Source organism: Astyanax mexicanus, chromosome 8, assembly GCF_023375975.1.
Source record: "Astyanax mexicanus isolate ESR-SI-001 chromosome 8, AstMex3_surface, whole genome shotgun sequence".
NCBI classification, from domain to species: Eukaryota; Metazoa; Chordata; class Actinopteri; order Characiformes; family Acestrorhamphidae; genus Astyanax; species Astyanax mexicanus.
This window is the reverse complement of record NC_064415.1, coordinates 41,429,939-41,454,978: the sequence shown is the minus strand read 5'-3', so window position 1 is coordinate 41,454,978 and position 25,040 is coordinate 41,429,939. Positions and strand designations below refer to the sequence as shown.

General features: G+C 35.9%; 1 protein-coding gene across 1 annotated transcript in view; it reads left to right on the top strand.

Annotated features, from left to right (window-relative positions):
• The window catches only part of LOC125803969 (macrophage mannose receptor 1-like), a 45,322-nt gene that overhangs the window by 9,885 nt on the left and 10,397 nt on the right, over positions 1-25,040 (top strand). The window contains exons 8-20 of the mRNA XM_049482825.1: positions 1,613-1,770; positions 3,448-3,564; positions 3,760-3,875; positions 10,046-10,194; positions 12,321-12,520; positions 14,172-14,293; positions 17,886-17,958; positions 18,061-18,217; positions 19,848-19,883; positions 22,150-22,313; positions 23,614-23,678; positions 23,762-23,862; positions 24,383-24,525. Coding sequence (XP_049338782.1) covers positions 1,613-1,770; positions 3,448-3,564; positions 3,760-3,875; positions 10,046-10,194; positions 12,321-12,520; positions 14,172-14,293; positions 17,886-17,958; positions 18,061-18,217; positions 19,848-19,883; positions 22,150-22,313; positions 23,614-23,678; positions 23,762-23,862; positions 24,383-24,525 — 1,601 coding nt within the window. The remainder of the gene's footprint in view (positions 1-1,612; positions 1,771-3,447; positions 3,565-3,759; positions 3,876-10,045; positions 10,195-12,320; positions 12,521-14,171; positions 14,294-17,885; positions 17,959-18,060; positions 18,218-19,847; positions 19,884-22,149; positions 22,314-23,613; positions 23,679-23,761; positions 23,863-24,382; positions 24,526-25,040) is intronic.

The window sequence follows — 25,040 nt, the reverse complement described above, 5'->3', positions numbered from 1 at the left end:
ACGCTACCTCCCAGCCGCTGCGCTCCTCCAATGAACGTTGCCTCGCTTTACCAAACAAACAATCACACAAAGCAATCCAGACTGTTCTCATACAGAGTTCCCCAATGGTGGAACAAACTACCTTCCACTACCAGATCAGGAGAATCTCTCGCTATCTTTAAGAGACTCCTGAAGACAGAGCTCTTCAAAGAGCACTTACTCTCCTAACACCTCTAACACACTAACTAATTCTAACCTCATCTCCTTCTTCCTCTTCACTACTCCTCTATCCCATTATTTCCCTCTGACCTCCTTAAGGCCCTATCTATAGATGCTTTATTTTTAACTTCTATTATTTTTGTACTTAACCTCTTCTATTATTTGCACTTCAATATTGTAAGTCGCTTTGGACAAAAGCGTCTGCCAAATGTAATGTAATGTAAATGTAATGTAATGTAATGTAATCTGTTGTTACTCTTTATAATTACCATCTGTGTAATGATATGTTTGTGATATAATAATGAGAACATTGATTTAAATCTGTGGTTCAGTTTTTGACTGGTGGTGTCTTTAAAGCACAAAGACAGAGGCAAAGACAACTAATCAATCAATCAATCAATCAATAAATAAATCAATCAATCAATCAACCAATCAATCAATCAATCAGTTAACCTTTATTTCAACTCGGTAGTACATTGAGGGTAACCTTCATTTTTAATGCAGCCGAGCATTTACAAAATTAAAGGGACTGAAATATAAGTTTACATTACAAAACAAGCAAACAATACAAGATTTAATTAAGAAGATATAACACAATTCAGAATAAAATGATATGCAGACAGACTAAAATAAGAGAATAAAACAATAAAACAAAGCAATAAATAATTGGAATAATAAGATATAAACACAATTAAAGAAATAGAGGACTGTAACAACACCACAATTATAAAAAAAGTAAATGATGGAACTAAAATAAATAATAATAATGTATAAAAAATAAAAGGACAAAATCTTTATATTTAATATCTATATTAAATATAAAGATAAAAGGCCAAAAGTAAAACCAGTAATAAAATGAATAAAAGGATGGAATGAATAAAATAAATAAAATAAAAGGGCCAAAAGGTAAAACATAAAATTAGCTAAATAAAAAGCCAAATAAAAAAAAAGAAAAAACTCAGCTAAAACAGTTACAGGCTGTTTGAAGGTGGTTAGATATTAAAAGTTTAAAATGATTTAGTGACTCCAGTTTTAGAGTTTCCTGTAATGAATTGCAGCTCGCTAGTGCACTATAGCTAAAAGCAGATTTTCCCAGTTCAGTAAAAACTCTAGGAACTCTAAGAAGTACTTCTTGTTACACTTGTTATTAACATAGAAGACTAAAAAGGCTTCTGGGAAACAGTCATAAAATTGGCTTCCTTCATTACGTAAGTTACATCATTTTTTAAAATTGTTCATAAATTAAGGTTATTGAGGTTAATAAATTTAGGTTATTATCTGGAAAAATTCGTTAGCAGACCCCTGGCCCTTAAACTCGCATAGTGTAGAATACAACACCACAGCAACCAGTGCCTGTAATGATTAAAAAACCTTTAATGCCTGTACTGATTGTAATTTTCTCTAATTTACACAGCAAAAACAGACGAGCTGTGGATCGGCCTTAATGACCTCAAGACTTCGATGCTGTTTGAGTGGAGTGATCACTCTAACGTCCAGTTTGCCTTGTGGGACGTGAATGAGCCGAGTCACAATGCTGCCCTTAAAGAAAACTGTGTGCTAATGAAAGAAGAGGTAACAGAACATTTCTCAACTTCATCAGACTTAACAATAACACAAAGTCATTACAGATTACAAACTATTTTGTTATAATTCTGGATCATGGTTCACATTCACTTTTCTGAGTAGGTAGATGGCACCCTCTCCTCTTATAAGTTGTGATGCTGGCTGGCTCAGGCTTGTGCTTGTCTGTACCTTTCTAGTTTCACTAGTGGCTTTACAACTGATGGGGTTGTCTTAGTGAGTGGGTGGGTTAATTGGCAAACATGCTTATACAGTATTTTAGAACAAAACAGGTTGGAAAAAAAGTAAAAAAAAAAGTTGATATTTTACACTGCCTGGTAGTTTTTATTTCTGTCCAGAGTTGCAATAATTCTTTCCCAAGATCTTGTATTGATGATGGAAAATTTATAGCAATGTGTAAAGTCTTCTCCAGCACCTCCCAAAGATTCTCAATGGGGTTAAGTTCTGGACTCTGTGGTGGCCAATCCATGTGTGAAAATAATATCTCACACTCCCTAACCCCTGCACTCTTTCACAATCTGAGCCCCATGAATTCTGGCATTGTCATCTTGGAATATGAACGTGCCATCAGGAAAAAAATCATCGGACCTCATTCTTTGGGCACATAATGTTGCTGAACCTAGACCTGACCAACTGCAGCAACCCCAGATCATAGAACTGCCCCCACAGGCTTGTACAGTAGGCATTGTGCTTGATGATCTTACCCTGATGCGCCCCATCACTCTTGAGCATTGTAAATCTGGACCACAAGACCTTCTTCCATTGCTCCAGAGTTCAATCGTTATACTTTCTAGCAAACTGAAGCTATTTTTGTTGGTTAGCCTCAATGATAAGTGTATTTTTAAGGCTATACAGCTCTAGTGTCCCAATTACTTGAGTTCCCTTTGCATTGTGTGTGTGGACATGCTCTTACTTTCACTATTAAACATATTCCTGAGTTCTAGTGTTTTTTTTTACAATTTGATTAACGTTTAAGTCAGTGGATCCCAAATTTTTAGACCATGTACCACCAATGACCAAACCAAAACTTCCAAGTATAAGCCATTTCACAGGAACACATGTACCACACACATGCTTATACATAGTGAGCTAGATGTGTAATCCACATATATACATGGATTCATATCTTTTACACACTGTTCTTCACCTTGTGTGAAGCTTGCCCGCTTTTGTAGTCTGTAAGTTAGTAGTGAGTTGTTTGTTTATTGTATCTGGTTAATAAAGTGCTCTTACTGAGGTATTACAGATGGCTTAATACAGAGGGAAAAACAACATATAGTTATATAGGGTAACACCTTGGGATGCTTCATGTACCACCTGTGGTACCCATACCACAGTTTAAGGAACCACTGGTTTAAGGATCACGAATCATGATAATTTAAGTTTTTTTCTGACCACATTCCTTCTTTGAAGATGATGTTTCCGCACTGTCCTTCCACTTTTTAGTAATGCTTTGGACAGTTCAGTAATTGAACTGCAGTAATTAGGGTTTTAGCTACTTGCTTGGTTAAATCCAGGTGGTGACCATTTTTTGTCTAAGCAGTCAAATCTATAAATAAATATATCAGGATCAAAAATCAAGGAAGAACAAAGAAGTATCTTAAATAAATACAGAATATAAGCTAAAAACAAAAACAAAAAAAGGTTTTAATACTGTTTCTTTAAAAGGAAGGAAAGTGGGCCGACCAGATCTGTCAGAAGAAGTACGGATACATCTGCAAGAAAAAACCCCACCTACAGCCATCCACTAATGACACTGCTGTTACAAATCCAGGCTGCAAAGCTGTAAGTATTCTTTTGAAATGATTTTCTAAGCTACAGCACCACCTGGCTTTGATTTTGTGCCTTAGCAGTGGTGTTCTTTTTTGATTTTGGAGTAATTGCCTTTTGTGTAAGAGCAGTGAATTCTTTTTTTTTTTACAATTTCAAAGCATTGGAACTGAAACTGGAAAGATTGTATCGCATTCTTGTCTGTTTAAGGGTTGGGTCAGGTACGGCTACTACTGTTTTCTAGCAGGATCAGAGACTAAGACCTTTGAGGAGGCCAGAAAGATGTGTGAAAAGGCTGGATCATATTTAGTCGACATTACAAACAGGTAAACAGAATTATGTGTTTATTTGTGATTTTATTGAAATTGTTCATATATTCATAATAAGATTCTCACTTATTGTTTACTGGAGCAGTACAAGAATAAAACTCAATCTCTTTTCACCCCTTGGCCTTAACACTTAGCACCACCCCTCTGTTTTATGTGTACAGGCATAGTGGTGGGGTGCCCAGATTATTGTAAGACTCGAGGGGTAGGGTAAATATTAGGGCTACATGGCCTTTCAGAAAGATTTTTCAGAGACACACTTAAAGCAGAGGGCTATGAGCATTCACAGGCATGATGGAGACACAAGCGAACAAGGAAGCCCACAAATTTCAGTATTTTTCCTTGTAAAAATGTCAATAATCAATATATTGCCATAGTTTAATATATAGTTTCAGTGTTTTATGGCCAAGCATTAAAGCTAGAGGTGTGCGATGCTGGGAATTTTGGTATTGATCTGATACCAAGTAAATGCAGGGCCAAAATTGCCGATATTGATATCAATACTTTTTAATATTTTAAGCTTCATAGATCAAAAGGATCCAAAAGATCTAGGATAAAATTTCGCCAAACATTGAACGTGACAACAAAATACTTTATCACAATCAACATTTTTGTTTAGATACAATGAAACAGTAACAAAACAAAGTTTGTCTTAACATTAGGAAAAAAAATATTTTTTGAGGTAGAAAAGGAGCAGACACAATACAAAAATAAAATAAAAATCCTCCCCTCACTAGACATCTTTTCTAGTTTTTTTTCTTTCTTTGTTTCTTTTTTCAAATACAATTGTTCTTAGGAAAAAAATAAGTGTTCTTACTTTCAGTGCAATTCTGTTTTTTCTTAAATAAATAAAAAAATAGGGGGGGGGGGGGGGTATTGATCTTTTTACATAAGCACTGCTCAAAACCAATACCAGGGTTGGTACAGATATTATCAATATTTGGATTGATCCACCCACCTCTAATTAAAACCTCTAGTAGTTTATCTCAGTAGCTAACTAGTTATCTATTTGTCCTGTTCCACCTTAAATACCACAAGCATTAAAACATCTAGAAGTTTATCTCAGTAGCTAACTAGTTATCTAATTGTTCTGTTCCACCTTAAATACCACAAGCATTAAAACATCTAGAAGTTTATCTCAGTAGCTAACTAGTTATCTAATTGTTCTGTTCCACCTTAAATACCACAAGCATTAAAACTTGTAATAGTTTATCTCAGTAGCTAACTAGTTATCTATTTGTCCTGTTCCACCTTAAATACCACAAGCATTAAAACATCTAGAAGTTTATCTCAGTAGCTAACTAGTTATCTATTTTTCCTATTCCACCTTAAATGGTGCAACAGATGGCAGAGGCTGCACAATTTAAGGTGGAACAGGACAGTTAGACCACTACTTAGCTGCTAAGATAAACTACTAGAGGTTTTAGTGCTTGCAGCATTTAAGCTGGAACAGAAAAATAAAATAAAAGTAAAAAATTTTTTAGCTCCCCATAAGGAATAAAATACTGGAGAATAATAATTTATTGCTGCACCACCTGCCCCCTTTCGGATGATATACGATGCCCTAAAGTTATAGCTATATCTGTACCGGGTTCTTGATAAGTTTTCTTAATTGAAGAGTTGTCCAAGGGGAAGGGTTACACTCAAAAAACAAGGAGTATGGGTACAAAAGAGAAATGGAATTGCCCCTTAGACATGCTTTAGAAAATACTGTTGTGTTTGTAAAAAAAAAAATACAGCCTGTACAATTTTAAGCATTAGACACTAGAGAATTAGATACATACTTACCTACAACAATAAATATATACGTTCATTTGAATAGTCTCTATTGCGAACAAACATGGAGTAAAGACAGCAAGACACATGCATAACAGACATTTAAACTGAAAGCAGCTGACATGGTTGAGGGTACAAAGCTTTCTGTGGAGCAGTCTTTTTCACACATTGATTAAAAGTTCTGTACCGCCACCAAGAGAACCTTTGTGGTTTTAATGCATATAGTTAATCGAAAGGTTGCAGCTCACTATCCTCACTGAAAATTAAGCCTATAACCTTGATTACACATGTTCAGTTCATTTACACTTGTTAGTCAAATGCGACTCTAATGAAGCCTGGGATAAACAACATTAATTTTAAAGTCATAGCACTATAAACAGACTTCCCAACTGAGTTTTCCTGATTTCTATGGGAAATGTTCGTTTAACCCCACACGACACCAACCTACTGCTGGAATGAACACCCCCCCACAATTTACACCCTTCTTTCCTAGAAGAAATTGTCATTCTTGCTGATGATAGTTCCAAGTAAGAAATGTCCATGAAGTACTAAATCCAGTGAGTCCTTGAGATATCAAATGGAGGCTTTCAATGTTTTATACATATGCTTTTTTTGTGGCTTGGTGTTATCCATATATAACTTACTGATTCTCAAGATGCATGCAGTGACCAGGTGTAAAAAGGTTCTAGGGTCGAGCAACTAGAGGCAGCTGATTTTGCAAGTACTGTTGCATGCAGAGGCTAAAAGTAAAATAAGAGAACCCAATTAATCAAATTAAACAAAGTTCTAATTTCTTTGAGGTTTTGATGTCTTCAGTACTACAGTCTACAATGTAAAAAATCTGTGTGATTAAATGAAAAGGGGTGTGTCTAAACTTCTGCCTGGTACTGTAGCTGTAGTGGGGGTGGGGTGCAGTCAGAAAGGCAGAAGTATGATTCTGAGGAACAGGGGGGAGATGGGGAAACACAGGAAACAGAAGGTGAAGACTTGTTGACTGTTAGATTGGAAGGAGGAAGCACTTGGGGCATGGGCCTCCAAACTGGTTATTTCATCATTAATCATTAGGATTTTTTAACGGTAGAGAAACACTGTAAACACTCTTGGAGGCCCAAGCTGAGATTTGTGCTGACCTGTGCAGGGTGCATCATGTATCTCGGCTGAGGGGAGGAGCAGTGCTGGAAAGTGACAGGAAGAATTTTTTTCCAGATTTTTTCTGTTGTACATGTGGATTCATACATGAGTCAGGTCTGCCAGTATATGACCACAATTCCAAGAAAAGGTTGGGACAGAATGCAGTGATTTGCAAATATATATGACCCATGTTTTATTAACAATTGAAAAATTAACTAATTTAGAACTAGATGACAAAAACTTGGCTCAAAACTTCTGAGAGAGGGGGAACAAATAACTAAAAGAGTATGTAGTACTAGTTTAAAGCAGCTGTAATAGGAATAATAGTAAGACATTACTTGAATGGTCCATTGATTACATTAATGCCCCGTACATGTTCAACTAACAATCTAATAAATGTGCATTAAATGCAAATTAGCTAAGCTTTAAGGGTTAGGTTTTAGCACTAATTGAAAGTTAGACTTAAAGTTACATACAGGTTAGGTGTAGAGTTCAATTTCATTGAGAATCTTTTACATTTAGTCAGGCATTTAGTAGCATTTAATAGATGCCAAATTGTTAAATGTTAGTTGAATGTTTGGTGAGCATCTACAGTACGTGTCCTTTATAATGGACGATCTAAGTAACGGTCCCTGTGCATACTAGTAATCCTGGACAACCAATCTTAACCAGCTTGGTCTTGCTGATCAGTCTGGCAAACCAGTGTCAACTAGTTAGACCAGCTGAATCACCTGACAGGCTTGAGCTGGTCGTGCTTTTTCCAGCAAGAAAATATATACAGCTATGGAGAAAAATAAGAAACACCTCAGTGAAGCTGGCCCCTCATATCATTAGAAATTAAATAAAAATATTTCCATTGGTTAGTGCTACGTTTGGTGCTGGTTTGTGCAGCAAAAATTAACGTTTGTGCTGTTATCATTATTGAAATATTAAACAATTAATTTTCTTACCTGTTATGTAACACAGCCCCTCATTTGTGGCCAAATCACACCAAAGTGGTCTCATTGGTTAGTGCTGTGTTTGTGCTGGTTTGTGCAGCAAAAATTAACGTTTGTGCTGTTATCGTTATTGAGATATTAAACATTATATTTACTGTTAACCTTATTGAGATATTAAACATTTAATTTCTGACTGGTTATGTAACCCAGCCCCTCATCTGTGGCTAAATTGCACCAAAATGGTCTCATTGGTTAGTGCTGTGATTGTGCTGGTTTGTGCAGCAAAAATTAGCGTTTGTGCTGTTATCATTATTGAGATATTAAACATTATATTTACTGTTATCATTACTGAGATATTAAACTATTAAATTTATTACCTTTTATGTATCACAGCCCCTCATCTAAAGCCAGATTTCATCAAAGTGGTGTTGTTTTTCTAGTGCCGTGTTTGTGCAGGTTTGTGCTATTAGAAAAAATGTTTGTGCAATTTTAGTTATTAGGGTTAAATATTTAATAAATATTAAAAATATATATTTAATGGGTGGCATTACCCAGCCCCCCAATAAAGCCCAAACCACACCAAAGTGGTCTCGTTCAGCAGTGCTGTAAAAATAAATGTTTCAGGTATTTTGATTATTCAGCTACAGGGAAAACAATATTTATCTACACACACCACCCAGCCCCCCTCATTCATCAGTGTTGTTAGTGCTCGTAAAAGGCACTCAGCCTGGTTAAAAGGCATTAACAGGGCAGCCTGTTAAATATATGCTTTCATAAGTGCAGGAGCAATTTTTACCATGGTAAATAAGTTTTTACCATGAACAGTCATGTCACCTGAAGGCATTTATCTGTGCTTTATTATATATAAATATTATATATAATTATTTTACACATATATATTAGAAATATTTTACATAAATTAACTACTGCCTTAGTAAAGCTAATTCTGGAAAGAATAATGTGAACATTAACCAAAAATAAGAACTTTTACATTTTACACTGTAAATTAAAAATTGTTTTTGCCTGGTGACAGTCTGTTGTTGGGATAATGTCAAGAGTTATTTTTGCATTTTTATTAAATAAACCATTCTAAAAGGAATGTACATTATATGGTAGCAGGTCAAGTGGGTGAGGTCAGTATAGTAGGTAAAGTGCACAGGCTTTATTGTGCATATATTTATTTATTGTGTGTGTAAAATATTTTTAAAATATTTTTATATATTTTTGCTGCACAAACCAGCACAAACGTAGCACTAACCAATGAGACCACTTTGGTGCAATTTAGCCACACATAAGGGGCTGTGTTACATAACAGGCAATACATTAAATGTTTGATAACACCTCAATAACAGTAAATATAATGTTTAATATCTCAATAATGATAACAGCACAAACGCTACTTTTTGCTGCACAAACCAGCACAAACGTAGCACTAACCAATGAGACCACTTTGGTACAATTTGGCCACAAATGAGGGGCTGTGTTACATAACAGGTAAGAAAATTAAATGTTAAATATCTCAATAACAATAACAGCACAAACGTTAATTTTTGCTGCACAAACCAGCACAAACTTAGCACTAACCAATGGAAATATTTTTATTTAATTTCTAATGATATGAGGGGCCAGCTTCACTGAGGGGAAAGAAACTGGTTTAAAAATTATGAGTTTCTTTGATTTTACCAAATTGAAAACCTCTGGAATATAATCATGAGAAAGAAGGATGATCACAAGCCCTCAAACCAAGCTGAACTGCTTAAATTTTTGCACCAGGAGTGGCATAAATTATCCAAAAGCAGTGTGTAGGACTGGTGGAGGAGAACATGCCAAGATGAATGAAAACAGTGATTAAAAAACAGGGTTTTGATTGATTTCTGAACTATTAAATCTTTATGAATATGAACTTGTTTTCATTTAATTATTTTTTGTTATTATTTGCATTATTTTGTTGTTATTTCAGCAATTTCTCATTTATTGCAAGTAAATGCTCTAAATGACAATATTTTATTTGAAATTTGGAAGCAATGTAGTCTGTAGTTTATAGAATAAATCTACAATGTTCATTTTACTCAAACATATACCTATAAATAGCAAAATCAGACAAACTGATTCAGAAACTGAAGTGGTCTCTTAATTATTTTTTCCACACCTGTATATTATATATATACTATACAATATATTATATTCTTATTGGTTAACTAACTAACTAGTTAACTGATTAGTAAACTTATTAACGTTTTTCACACCTTTAAAGTGTAATATATCCTTTTTTACAACTGGTGTCTATTTTCATTCATTATCTGTTCATTTCTTTGTTCCTCTCAGGATTGAAAATGCATTCCTGGTGAGTCTAATTGGAGCACGACCAGAGAAGCACTTCTGGATCGGATTGTCCAACATGAAGGATAAACACACTTTTGAGTGGACTAACACAACGAAGGTTCAATTCACGCATTTCAATGCTGGAATGCCAGGTAAATGCAAACGATAGAAAAAGTCAGTCCACACCAATGTACCTGTTTAAAGTTTAAGTTTTGGAGGTCAAAACGGGGTCCTAAAATCTAAATACAGTACATATACAAACCCACTCAAAGCTCATGCTCCACCTGTGTGAACAACTGATTTAAGTATGATTATAAATTATTACATTGTTGAGTCAATTAAATTAATTATAATAAAATTTTGTTAAAGGTGCCCTATAACAGAAAACTGTATGAGTTATGAGGTAAATTATGAGAGCCCAGGTATATGGATTGTGTCCTTCTTCAAAAGCAAAATCTACTCAAAAGGACAGAGCCGTATAATGGTGGAATTGCATTAATATTTTTTTAGCCTCTTTATAGCCTCTATTTATATTTTTTCATATATTCTCTCAATTGAAATTAATAAGATGAGTAGAGGCTGGTCTGGTTAAAACAAACTCTGGTTCATTTGCACCCTTGGTGTGATTCGTTTCAGCAGGTGTGAACACAGTAATAGATGTGGACTAAAACACTTATACCAAGACTTTTTGTGGTTAAAACGTGTCTTGATCTGACCCAAATGTCCCAAAATGTATTCCTAATATTTGAGCTAAACAGCTGTTCAGGTACAGTTTAACGTGATATTTATAAGCCAGATAATTACTACAGCCATGAATAAAAGCTGACTCTGCTGCTGCTCCATGCTAAAATGTTTCACACTGAAAGCAGCATGTGCAGCATTCACTGCTCATGATCGCGTAGCTACACTTACTGAGTGGACATCCCATTGAAAACAATTATTTGCAAGTGCAGCAGCAACATATTTTTATTGTTCAGCATTGTTAAAGCAGCTTTATAGTGCATAACGATACGTGCTGGTCCGGAACACAGAACTTCATATTTAGTGTCATATTTTTCATTCTTTGTTTTTTCTTCTTCCCTAAAATAGACTGCAGAGCAGTAATCGTAAGCCATCCAAACTCCAAATTTGGTTTGTAGGTAGAGTTTTTTACCCACTACTAAGTCCAAAGTAATGAATTCATTTTTATTCTGGCAAGTATTCTATATCAATGACTCATTGGAAGTTTTTTAGCTCCACCCACCTCCACCACTGCCATGTTTAGCAAAAAAAAAAAAAATTCTGCTATTTCTGGATTTTTTAATATATCCCAACAATATAGGTATTCAAATATTAAGCAGAGTCCCCCGATCAAGATTTATTAAACATATTGATATTCATTAAAAAGATTGATGTTATATGCAAATTAGTCATTTTGGGGTACAGCTTAGTTCACATAAATGGCTAAAGATAAGGATCACTAGACTTGATTCCATTGCTACTTAGCAGTTCTGTTAAACACATAATTCTTTGGAAGCTTCAAAGTTTTACTCCAATCAGGCAATAAGTGGCACTATAAAAACAAAATATCTGTTTCTCAACAACTTCCTGGCCAATTAAGTAAAACATTTGACTACTACATCTCTGGCCTATTTGATAAGTGATTTATTAAGGATATTTAAAAAAAAAAGTATGGCTAATGTTTATTAAAGAAAATAAATTGCAAACTAGTCTCTGGGTTTTCATCAAATGTTTGCAAATCAGGTCTCAGAACAATCTTTGGAATGTCTAAGTACAAAATTATTATAAGAACTTCAGTTTTTTTTTAATATATTGGCTGTAGTACATAATACAATCAGTGTGGAGTGGTTTGTATTAACTGGTAACTGAAACTGGTTCTATAACTTTATTGCAGATTATGAAATTTTGACCAAACTGACTTATTTCCTAGCTTATTTCCACAAGGTCATCATAACACAAAAGGTTATGTATTTTTTTATAATATTGAATTATAACATTAATTCACGCATTTCAATGCTGGAATGCCAGGTAAATGCAAACGATAGAAGAAGTTAACATTTAACATGGGTCCTAAAAACTGGGTCCTAAAAACAACATACAGTACTTAAACAAACCCAAATAAAAAAAAAAACAGTTATAGTGAAAACTTTTGTTGAAAGTTTGACCAGAAGTGACCTATTTGGTTTCATAGTTGAGCCTTTTGCCCATGAAATGATTGTTTCAGTGCTGCATTGTTTTTGACAATTTTGACAAAATATAATCCACCTTTAAAATACAGGGGGGAGGCAAGGCTGTGTTGCCATGACCACTGGAGTACTTGCTGGATTATGGGATGTGCTGAGCTGCACTAATACAGAGAAATACATCTGCAAGCAGAAAGCTGAGGGACTGATTACAACTATGGCCCCCCCGACCACTCCTGCTCCCAGCTGCAACGAGAGCTGGTCTCCAATACCAAACAGAGATTTCTGCTACAAGGTACAAAAATATATATATATAAAAAAAACAGAAGAGTAAAGAGTAAAAATGTAAAAGTAATACATTACCTTCTCTTTGACTGTGTTCACACAGCAGATATGGTGGCCTATATCTGATTTTTTAACTTTTATTTTAGTTTGTTTATTTTTTTTTTATGTGACCTATATTCAACATTCAGATCAAGTAAGGTCAGTGAACAGTGACAACTGGGCTTATCAATAAGAATGCATGCTAGGTCACTGTAAATGGGGGAAGTATTTGTCCACGCCCACTTTTTTGTTTTTGTGTTCTTTTTTGCTTAAACTTTGATTTATGCATTTTTCTCCACAACAAAAAAACTGCATGAGTTATATGGCCTTGTATCAGATGTGTATCAGAGTTCTGTACGACATTGCAGAAATTGAAATCATAGCAGGTTAAATCCTCTTAAGTCAGGTTACAATATCTTATATTTAATATTTTTGAATTGTTGTTAGATTGTTTTTACTTTGGACCCGTTTTTCCCGCTGCTGAAATTGTCTTTCCTTGTTTTCAGCATTACTTAACCTAAACTCTGCTTAAGTACAGCGTTATACAAGAGTTTTTGAGATGTTTCTCCAGCACCGAGGCTGGAGCAGTATTAGCATTAGCTGCTAACCGCAGTGCTAGCTCTTTCGCCTTTCAGAGTTGAGTATATCGGACTGTTGCCTGCATGTTTACTGTGTTAAAACAAACCATGTGGAATGAACCGCTAGCTGATAGCACCCTGGCTTACTGGAGAACTCAGGGGTCCTCAGTGTAGTGCTATCAGGCTGGTGCTGGCAGCTATGGCAGTATGAAAATAGACCAGAAAATAGATGTTTACTGAATTAGTGCACCTTATAATACAGTATTTCTTGTAAAAAAAAAACATTTTTTCCTAAACTAAGCAATATGATCTGCCAATACAATAAGACACTTTTAGTAGACTAAATCACTTCAAATTAGCACAAGAAAGTTAGAAATAGATTATTCTCTCCTATAATACTATTTCAATATTGGAAATATTAGACATATAGACTACATGTAAGAGGATTTTACTTGCTGAGATATATTTGATTTGCAGTACACATATTAAAGAGGCCCAAACTGGAACTGAAAATGTCAGAATTAATGAGTTTGTGTCATTAACAAAAATCCCACTTTGAGCTGCTCCTCAAACAGACTTTTAAATCATATAATTAACACATTATAAATATTTTTAATTGTAATTATTTAAAGTGGAGTATTGTTTTACATACTGACTGAAAAAAATAACACCTTACTATACGTATACTTATATTTATTAGTAATATTACTCTTATTTTGTATCATATTTCATACATCCGATTTATTGCACACAGCACATTTTAAACAAACTGAAATATATAGAACTCCTTAACCCCTTATACTCTGAGCTACCTCTAAAACTGTACTAAATTCTTCTTGAACGTGAAATCAGGTTTTGATTTGCTGGTGCATGCCATGCACAGATAAATCACCAGGAAGTTAAAAACACTTTTAAACACTTATTTTCTTAGCTTAATTCTTTATTTAATTATAGTGTATTAACATTTTTTTTTTAATTTAAAAAATGCTATGAAATGCTGACTATGCTTGTGGATACTTATGAATTTCCCTCTCCCTGTTAAAGCTGTTTTCAGTGGAGCAAAGCCAGAGGAAGACGTGGTATGAAGCTCTTGACTACTGCCGGGATCTTGGTGGTGACCTGCTCAGTATCCACGGAACTTTTTCCATAGAAGCCGAAGGACTTAGGTAATTAGACTTAATTTATATTACCCATATCGACAATTTGTACAGTTCAAGGATTCAAGGAGATTTTATTGTCATTCGCATCTTATGTGGTACATGAGGTGGAACGAAATTGTGATCTCACGATCCAGTTTACACCCAGGAGCTGTTATTAAATAGATATATAGATAAAAGTACAATAAAGGAATACAATAAAAATAGAATATACAAAATAGTTAAAGATAAATACCCCAAATGAAATAAATAGAAAGAGTAGACAGGTTGCAACAACAAGTCCAGAGTGCAAATGTGCTATAGCAGCATGAAATGAATTAGAGCAGTTAAGAAGCTTCTCCTGTAAATATATGTGTAGATTATATGCTGATCAGCTATTGCATCAAATCTACTGAGAGTTGAGGTGCTTATCATTTTACAATGTCACCTCTGAAAAAGAAGGGAAGCAAATGATCAGTCAGTTCTTTATTCTACAGTAGTGGATGCAGGAAAAATGATTAAAGATCTCAGACACTTTAACTAAACAGGGCCAAAGAGTGCTGGCTATCACAGCATCTTCAGGTTTTGAGATGTGTTCCCCATATGCAGTAGTCTGCTGCTAAATATCACAGGACACCTTTAGAGGTTTATAAAGTGAGTATCTTGACAGATAAAAGCTATTTTGGCAGTTTTTTTTACAGTTATGGTTAATGTTATGGCCAGTGTTGGGAAGGTTACTTTTAAAATGTAATCCCTTACAGATTACTGATTACATCACTCAAAATGTAATTTGTAACGTAATCAGTTACATTACTTCAAGTGAGTAACGTAATCCGATTACTTTGGATTACTTTTTCGTTTTTTTAAGCCTGAATGAATGTAGCAAACACATATTGCATATTATTATTTTAGTTTTCTTTCCAGTTAACAAATAGATAAACAAATAAAACAGCCTTTTCAATCACTCTATAAAAATACGTATGAAACCATTTCATCAAACAATTTTATAAAACACTTTTATAAATTGATGATAAAACCATTAAAAACCAAGCTATCTATTTGCAGGTTTGCCACCAGTGTTAATTTTGACAACAAATTTTGATTTAGTTTTAGTCATAGTTTTGTGATGAAAATAGCATTTAGTTTTAGTCATAATTTAGTCATCTGAAATGTTTTTGGTTTTAGTCGACTTAATGTCATAAGAATATAGTCTACAAAAATTACAGTAAATTTATTCGACTAAAATGTAAAGGGTGTAAATGTAAATGCTTTTTCATCAGTTCCCTTGAATTATTAACTATACACTTATACGAAATTAAACGTTTAATAACCACTTAAGTAATATTGTTAATGTTTAAATGTGAAATATATTTATATATGATTTAATGTATATTATTATTATTATTATTATTGTAGGTGTGTGACTATACATATTTTACATTTAAATTTTTGTTTTAGAAATCAGGTCATAAAACATCTGAATAGTTAAATTAAAGTTTGAACAGAGCTGTGGAAGCAAAAACAACTTTTAAATTATCTAGTTTAATCTCCAGCAGTAACTCAGCACATCTACTGTAGCTACAGTCTATAAATGAGATCAAAAACACACCTTCACACACTGTCCTGTAAAGATGCTCTCAGGATGTACTGAGAGACTTCATGAGTTAAAGTGAGAAACTTATGAGAAAGTGCTGTAAGGAACTTTTGGGTTCATAGATTCACTTATTTTATTGTTTTATTTTGGTTATATTATTGAGTTTCTTTCTGACCTGTTCCTGCTTTAACACTAGCTATATCTTTCCCACTGTGAGACTAAACAGATGATCTGATCTTAATGAGTGAGTTCTGTATCAGTTCTGTGTTTTAGTGCACTGCCGAGTTAAACACATCAGCTCATGAAATAACATCAGCATTAAAACGCTGATCTCTGCATGGAGATCTGTGTGACTCTGGTCTGCAGAAGCTGAAAGATTAGTGGTGTTTTTACCGGAGATGGAGTCGCTCCACACGGTTTACACGTTATCTTGTTTTTCGCGACGTCAAAGGAGAAATATATCGCCTCTCCCCTCTCTCTCTCTCCCTGCTGAACACTGTCGAGTTAACTTCCAGTCGAGCTCCGTAACGACAGGTTAATTCCCGGGTTTGTAACTGAGCGCGCGGCGCTAGTGAAGGAGAGGCGGGTACTGATTGGATGAGTACCCCGCTTGTCCCGCCTCTTCACCTTCGCTAAAGTAGCAGTGATTGGATCTCTTCCTAACTGGTCACTACCTTTCAGAACTAACTCAGTTCTGATTGGATTTCGTCCCTGCCAAACATTTTCGTCTCGTTTTTATTCGTCTACGAAAATGTCAGTTAATTTCGTCTCGTTGTGTGTGCGGAGCCGCTGTCTGCCCCGCCTACCGTCTCGCTGCCTGCACGCACACAGACACCGCTGCACACACAAATAGGGATGAGTGATGGCGTTTTGTCAGTGTTGGATTGGAAGACCAAAAATAGGAAAGTACCGCAATGTAATCCATTTATTTTAGCAGAGTAACTGTAATCTGATTACCATTTATTCAAGCAGTAACTGTAACGGATTACAGTTACTCATAAATTGTAATCTGATTACGTAACGCCGTTACATGTAATCCGTTACTTCCCAACACTGGTTATGGCTGATCAGTTTGTGTGTCTACCAACAAACTGTGTGTGATGACAGAGTGTGGTGCATTCTGGGTATTGTTCTCTGGAGGATGGAAATCACAGGTAGAGCTGAAGGCAGGAGAGACAGGTGCGCCTTTGCTGCCAGGCGTGCTACAGCATCTCAGTAGGATTTAGGTCAGGACCTTGATTAGGCCACTCCAAAATCTTCACTTTGTTTTTCTTTAGCCATTCAGAGGTGGACTTGCTTGTGTGTTTTGGATCGTTGTCCTGCTGCAGAACCCAAGTTTGTTTCAGCTTGAGTTCACAAACAAATATCCAGACATTCTCCTTCAGGACTTTTTGGTAGACAGTGGAATTTATGGTTCCATTTATCCATTTATTGCACAGCCCCAGACCATCACACTACCATCACCATGTTTTACTGTGGTCATTTTTGCCATTTGTGGATAATGGCTCTCACAGTGATTTGCTTGAGTCCCAAAACTTGGGGAAATAAAATGGCTTTATAACCTTTTATAGGAAGATTGATCTCTATTTCTTTCTTTCTTATTTGTTCCTAAATTTCTTTGGATATTGGCATGATGTCTAGATTTTGAGTATCTTTTCGTCTATTTTGCTTGGTCAGGAAGGTCCTATTTAAGTGATTTCTTGATTGAGAACAGGTGTGGCAGTAATCAGTCCTCGGTGTGGCTAGAGAAATTAAACTCAGGTATAATAATAACTACAGTTAAGTTATATTTTAACTGTTTTAACACTTTTTTCATACAGAGTTATGTAGGTTTGGATTTTTTTTCAATGTGCATTTTGTGTTTATTTGTGTTGTCTTTGAGTAATAGATAGAAAGAGTGACAAACATGCAAAAAAATAAGAATTCATGAGGGGAGAAACACTTTTTAACTCCAGTGAGTTTTTTTCCATAAACTCTGCAGATGTCTACAGTCTTTGTACTGATATTTGGCTACGAATGTATTTGCAGTTCATCAACAGCATGGATTGGCTACAGTATCCAGGACCCCTCTGTTGGTTTCACGTGGAGTGACGGTTCCTCTGTAAGTTGGGTTTGAATTGTAATCAGCGCTACACTGTTGATTCATCAGTAGGTCTGTGTGAGCCGTGCAGAGTCTAAATCCAGCTCATTTCTTCTTTTTCAGTCCTCCTATGAAAACTGGCAGGAAGGGGAACCAAATAATTTAAACAATGCAGAACAGTGTGTTACAGTGCTTTTTCACTGGTGGAGGAGCACAGAATTAGAGTGGAATGACCTGCATTGTCAAGACAAATGCAACTGGTTATGTGAGATTCGAAAAGGTAAAACAAGCTAAATTAAAGAATGAAGGCTATCTCTGTAAAATAAGGCTCCTTTATAAAGGGTTTATGAATAAGCTGACTGGCCAGAAAAAGGTCGCCACCTGGATTTATCTAAGCAAATGATGTGGGGCAGTTTTGTGCAGTAGTCAGACTTTACCATCATCAATGCAAGATCTTGGTGAAAATGTAATGCAACACTGGATTGAAATAAATCTTGTGACTTTGCAGAAGATTATAGAAACAGTGTCGCAGTAAATGCGTGCTGCAATCAAAGCTAAAGGCGGTCCAACGAAATATTTGAGTGTATGACCTTTTTTTGGTGGCAAACTAATTTTTGGCCAAGCAGTGTATAAATGAGTTTAATGATGTTATTAATTCGATTGTAAATAAAGCATAAAAATGAACTTTAACCTGTTACTGTTTTTCAGGAAAAGTGTGAGTCTCCCGCTGCTGTTAAAAATATGTGTAAAATTGTGTTGACAGTGATTGATAAGGGATGCAGTTAGATTGTAGAGTTCGGGCGTGGTCCTTCTCCCAAACTTTTGTCATAACATAACATAATTTTGTAGAACAACACAAAGGGTTTCAGCAGTTCCTATGATGTCAGTATTTTTTTTAAACAGCGACGGGAGGCCCGCACATCTCCTTAAAAAGGGCTACCAAACAACAGGTTGAAGTTCATTTTTATGCTCTACTTGCACAAATTAAATTAAATAAAGCATTCAGCAGCACTTATATGCTTAGTTTTATTTTACTCTCTTATTACTCAACTTATCCTCTCCTACAGCTTAAAGATACAAGCTGTACAGAGCTAGCTGAACTAATTTAGCATAATCAGCAAGGCTACATATAGTACCATTAGTACTATATATGTATATTAGCTGATAGGCCAGAAACAAAACTCTAGCTCCCAGCTTTACATACAGCTCTGGAAAAAAATAAGAAACCACTTAAAATTTATGGGTTTCTTAGATTTTACCAAATTGAAAACCTCTAGAATATAATCAAGAGGAAGATGGATAATTACAAGCCATCAAACCAAGTTGAACTGCTTAAATGTTTGCACCTGGAGTGGCTTAAAGTTAACCAAAAGCAGTGTGTAAGACTGGTGGATGAGAACATGTCAAGATGCATGAAACTGTGGTTAAAAAACAGGGTTATTCCACCAAGTATTGATTTCTGAACTCTTAAAACTTTATAAATATGAACTTGTTTTCTTTGCATTACTTGAGGTTTGAAAGTTCAGTATCTTTTTTTGTTATTTCAGCCATTTCTCATTTTCTGCAAATAAATGCTCTAAATAACAATATTTTTATTTGGAATTTGGGAGAAATGTTGTCCGTAGTTTATAGAATAAAACAACAATGTTCATTTTACTCAAACGTATTTCTATAAATAGCAGTAGTTTAAAGTTCCTGCACTGCACAGGGGATTCAACACATTACAGACTAGCTGATGAATTATGATAGAAGTCCATTATTCACATTATTTACAGAGTAGTTCTTTTGAATTACAGTAATAGTGATCTATAAGACAGTTTAACCTTACCAAAATGAACTACTCCATAGAATCTTACTAAATATAATAATTCAAATATTTAAGCAGATAAATATTATTTGTCTTCTTCTAGGAGTTACACCAAAGACAGTGGAGATTACAGAGAAAAGTAAGTCTCCTACAATTTTTGCGCATCACATACAGTTTTCTTTCTTATGTGTGTATGCTCTGCCATTTGCTTATTTTTTGTTCAATAATTCCAAAATATTTAGAACTTAAAAAAAAAACAATGTAGACATTTAATTTATGATTTAGTGTTTTCATAAAACAATATCAAGCTGTTTTGTGAGAATTTTTCACGCCCCCAAATGAAATGAAAAGGAGGGGGGGGGCGGGAGCGAACTCAGAGGTATTGGGCTGGAGTTCAGGCCAGCTTTGCTAGAAAAAAAGCATGAAGATGAAGCCACCCACGAGCAGAGATACAGGAGGAGAGGAGGGGAAAAGAAAGAGGAAGAAAGGGAGAAGGAGGGTGCCAAGTTGTTCAGCACGCAGGTAGAGAGGAAGTGAGGGTTTTTACAGGGTGTGGGGGAGGAGTGAAGGGCGTGGATCAATCTCTCAAAATTAAGTTATATTCACAACTCCACCCTGTTCATTATGTCCTAGTTCACCCTGTCATTGTCCAACCTGTCATTGTCCAACCTGTCATTGTCCAACCTGTCATTGTCCACCCTGTCACTGTCCACCCTGTCATTGTCTAACCTGTCATTGTCCAACCTGTCATTGTCCAACCTATCACTGTCCACCCTGTCACTGTCCACCCTGTCATTGTCCAACCTGTCATTGTCCAACCTATCACTGTCCACCCTGTCATTGTTCACCCTATCATTGTCCACCCTATCAATGTCCACCCTGTCATTGTCAACCCTGTCCAACTTGTCATTGTCCACCCTGTCATTGTCCACCCTGTCATTCACCCTATCATTGTTCACCCTGTCATTGTCCACCCTGTCATTGTTTGACCTGTCACTGTCCACCCTGTCATTGTCCACCCTGTCCAACTTGTCATTGTCCACCCTGTCATTCACCCTATCATTGTTCACCCTGTCATTGTCCACCCTGTCATTGTCCACCCTATCATTGTTCACCCTGTCATTGTCCACCCTGTCATTGTTTGACCTGTCCCTGTCCACCCTGTCATTGTCCATCCTGTCTGTAATTGTCCACCCTACCATTGTCCAGCCTATCATTGTCCACCCTGTCATTCACCCTATCATTGTTCACCCTGTCATTGTCCAACCTGTCATTGTTTGACCTGTCACTGTCCACCCTGTCATTGTCCATCCTGTCTGTCATTGTCCAACCTGTCATTGTCCACCCTGTCATTGTCCAACCTGTCATTGTCCAACCTATCATTGTCCAACCTATCATTCACCCTATCATTGTTCACCCTGTCATTGTCCAACCTGTCATTGTTCACCCTATTATTGTCCACCCTGTCATTGTTTGACCTGTCACTGTCCACCCTGTCATTGTCCATCCTGTCTGTAAGTGTCCACCCTATCATTGTCCAACCTGTCATTGTTCACCCTATCATTGTCCAACCTGACATTGTTCACCCTGTCATTGTCCAGCCTGTCATTGTCCAACCTGTCATTGTTCACCCTATCATTGTCCACCCTGTAATTGTCCACCCTGTCATTATTCACTGTCTTTGTCCAGCTTGTCCTTGTTCACCCTGTCATTGTTCACCCTGTCATTATTCACTGTCGTTGTCCAGCTTGTCATTGTCCAACCTGTCATTGTCCATCCTGTCATTGTCCAACCTGTCATTGTCCACCCTATCACTGTCCACCCTGTCATTGTCCAACCTATCATTGTCCACCCTGTCATTCACCCTATCATTGCTCACCCTGTCACTGTCCAACCTGTCATTGTCCATCCATTTTCTAATTGTCCACCCTATCATTGTCCAACCTGACATTCTTCACCCTAACCTAACCTGACATTGTTCACATTGTCATTGTCCATCCTGTCTGTAAGTGTCCACCCTATCATTGTCCAACCTGTCATTGTTCACCCTATCATTGTCCAACCTGACATTGTTTACCCTGTCATTGTCCAACCTGTCATTGTCCACCCTGTCATTGTCCAACCTGTCATTGTTCACCCTATCATTGTTCACCCTATCATTGTCCAACCTGTCATTGTCCACCCTGTCATTGTCCACCCTGTCATTATTCACTGTCTTTGTCCAGCTTGTCATTGTTCACCCTGTCACTGTCCCCCCCCTCCTCCGTCATTGTCTATTGTCTAGAATTAAGGGCCCAAGGTTCTACACAGACAGTAGGGTTATTTATCATACTTTTAATTCATTTATATTTTTTATGTATGAAGGAATTCAAAAAGGTTAAATTTTCTTTTGTGTTTTAATGCAGCATATAATACAACAGAGGACGGCTGGATCATCTTTAAGGACAATCAGTATTATTTCAGTGATGAGGCCTCCTCAATGGAAAGTGCACGGCGCTTCTGTAAGCACAGACATGGTGACCTTGTGTCTATTAACGACGAGGAAGAGAGGGTGTTTGTATGGCATCAGGTAAAGCTGTTGATAAAGTAAACCAATATGTGTGACAATGTAGGCAGAGGTGTCGGGTAATGAAGTACAAATACAGTAGAAATTTTGGTTATTTATACTTTTATTTATATATTTCCTGGCCGACTTTTTTCAGCCGACTTTTTAAATATACTCCTTACATTTACACACAATTATCTGAACTTTCTACTCCTTACATTTAATAAATAGCCTTATTACTCCTATTTTATTAGAAAATATTCACTCACCAGATAGAGTGAATTTGATTATGGTTGAATGAGAAGTATAAACATATTCCATTCCAACATACTATTGGTTTATACATGATTCATCACACCTGCACCCGTCACTCTTCAGCAAGAAAATAGGAGACGTATGTAGCCTAGTATGAAGATGATCCGTGCAGAGACTCAACAGAACTCGAGTTCTCGAAATGTCCCAAATAAGGCTCTTTAATATACAACTCTGGAATAATTAAGAGACGACTTCAGTTTCGTAATCAGTTTCTCAGATTTTTCTATGTATAGGTATACGTTTGAGTAAAATAAACATAGTTGTTTTATTCTATAAACTACTGACAACATTTCTCCCAAATTCCAAATAAAAATATTGTCATTAAGAGCATATATTTGCTGAAAATGAGAAATGGCTGAAATACTAAAAAAAGATGCAGAGCTTTCAGACCTTAAATAATACAAATAAAAAAAGTTCATATTCATACATTCTTAAGAGTTCAGAACTCATTTTTGATGGAAAAACCCTGGATTTAAATTACAGTTTTTATGCATCTTGTCATGTTCTCCTTCACCAGTCTTACACACTGCTTTATGCCACTCCTGGGGCAAAAATTAGGTAAAATCAAAGGAACTCGTCATTTTTAAGTGGTCTCTTATTTTTTCCAGAGCTGTATTTGTATTGTACTAAAATATGTTCATTTTCAGTGGGCATATATGCAGCTGAAACAGGGAGCCTAGCGCATTCCACATTTTCCAACATTATCGTTTTTAATATAACATTATAGTTATTAAGGCTTTTAGAAAAATGTGTTTTGGGGAGGGTAGTGCACTGTAGGCTATAAGTAGCTTGAAAGCCGACTTTTACACTTTTAATTGAGTAAAGAACTTGAGTTGATACTTTAACTTCTACAGACATATGTATGTATCTATACTTCTACCTTAGTAATATATGTGAATTCTTTTCACATCTTTGAGCGTGCTCATATCTGAATTATAATACATACTGTATTCTGTGCCTCTATATTTTGTGGTTCAGAGGTCAATATGTGATCTTTTGTGTTTTCTAGACAAAAACATTACATTATGCTGATCCTTATATTGGTATGAGGATCGATATGGACAAATCGTTGACGTGAGTTGTTGTCCACATCTACAGACATAAACACTGATTGTGCTGAAGATGAACAAAAATGTAGGTGATTGTCCTTCCTCTAGGTGGATGGATGGTTCTCCGGTAGTTTTCCAGGCGTGGGCGAGGCAACAGCCAGCTTTTTTAAATGAAGATGAGCACTGTGTAAAAATGACTTGGTCTCAAGGTCAGTAATCGCGGTGGAAACATGAATTTAAAATTAATACACTGCTATTTGGGGATCACTGCTATCAGCAGCCGGAGTCGGAGAGAGCACAATTGTCCTTGGGGAAGATGGCGTTCTCTCCCCACTACATTAGCGGTAGTTTGAAAAGAGCCAGTAGAATCAGTACATAGTACACAAAACCAGCATTTCTATGTTTTAATGTAACTGCTTAGATTTAAGGTTTAGGAGAAGGATTTGCATGTGTTTTTAAGGTTGTGTTTAGTGCCAGGTTGAGGTTAAGTTTTAAGGTTAAGATATAGGTTTACGGTTAAGAGCAGAATTGAGATTTGGGTTAGGATTGGGTTCTGGGTTAAGGATAAGTTTAAGATTTTTATTACGTTAGATAAGTATTAATTTAGTTAGCTACCATTTTACGTACAATAAGTACCATCATTTAAACCCTAACCTTTTTTAATAAAAAAAAAAATGTATAGATAGATAGTGTTTGAGATTCTAAATAATGTACCACTGTCTTCTCCAGGGCTTTGGGAAAGTATAAACTGTGGAGATTTAGAGAAGTTTATCTGCAAACGAAGTGGATCTGTCCCAGTCAATTCCACTGTTGCCCCCACTGAGCCCCCCACTGGAGGCTGTGCTGCAGAGTGGATGAAATTTCAGGATAAGGTAAAGATTTGACCATGTTAAATTTAGGAGGAAATAAAAAGACAATTAATGGTTGTAAATAATGTGCTTGGGTTGCAATATTGTTTGTGGTTTTATGACACAGAATTGTAAAGCTTTGTATTCATAGTTTTCAAACTATAAACTTCCTAACCCCTTAAGCTCTATGGTATTTATTATACCATCAAGATCTAATCTACTTATCTGTAACAAACCCACATGCAAAGCAATGCAAAGTGGTTTAGTTGTTCCTGAGTCATATGAGTAGTGTTCCTAAGTCAGTGAGTAATGTACATACAGGAAAAAAAAATAAGAGACCACTTAAAAATAATAAGTTTCTTTGATTTTACCAAATTGAAAACTTCTGGAATATAATCAAGAGGAAGGTGGATGATCACAAGCCATCAAACCAAACTGAACTGCTTGAATTTTTGCACCAGGAGTGGCATAAAGTTATCCAAAAGCATTGTGGAAGACTGGTGGAGGAGAACATTTCAAGATGCATAAAACTGTGATTA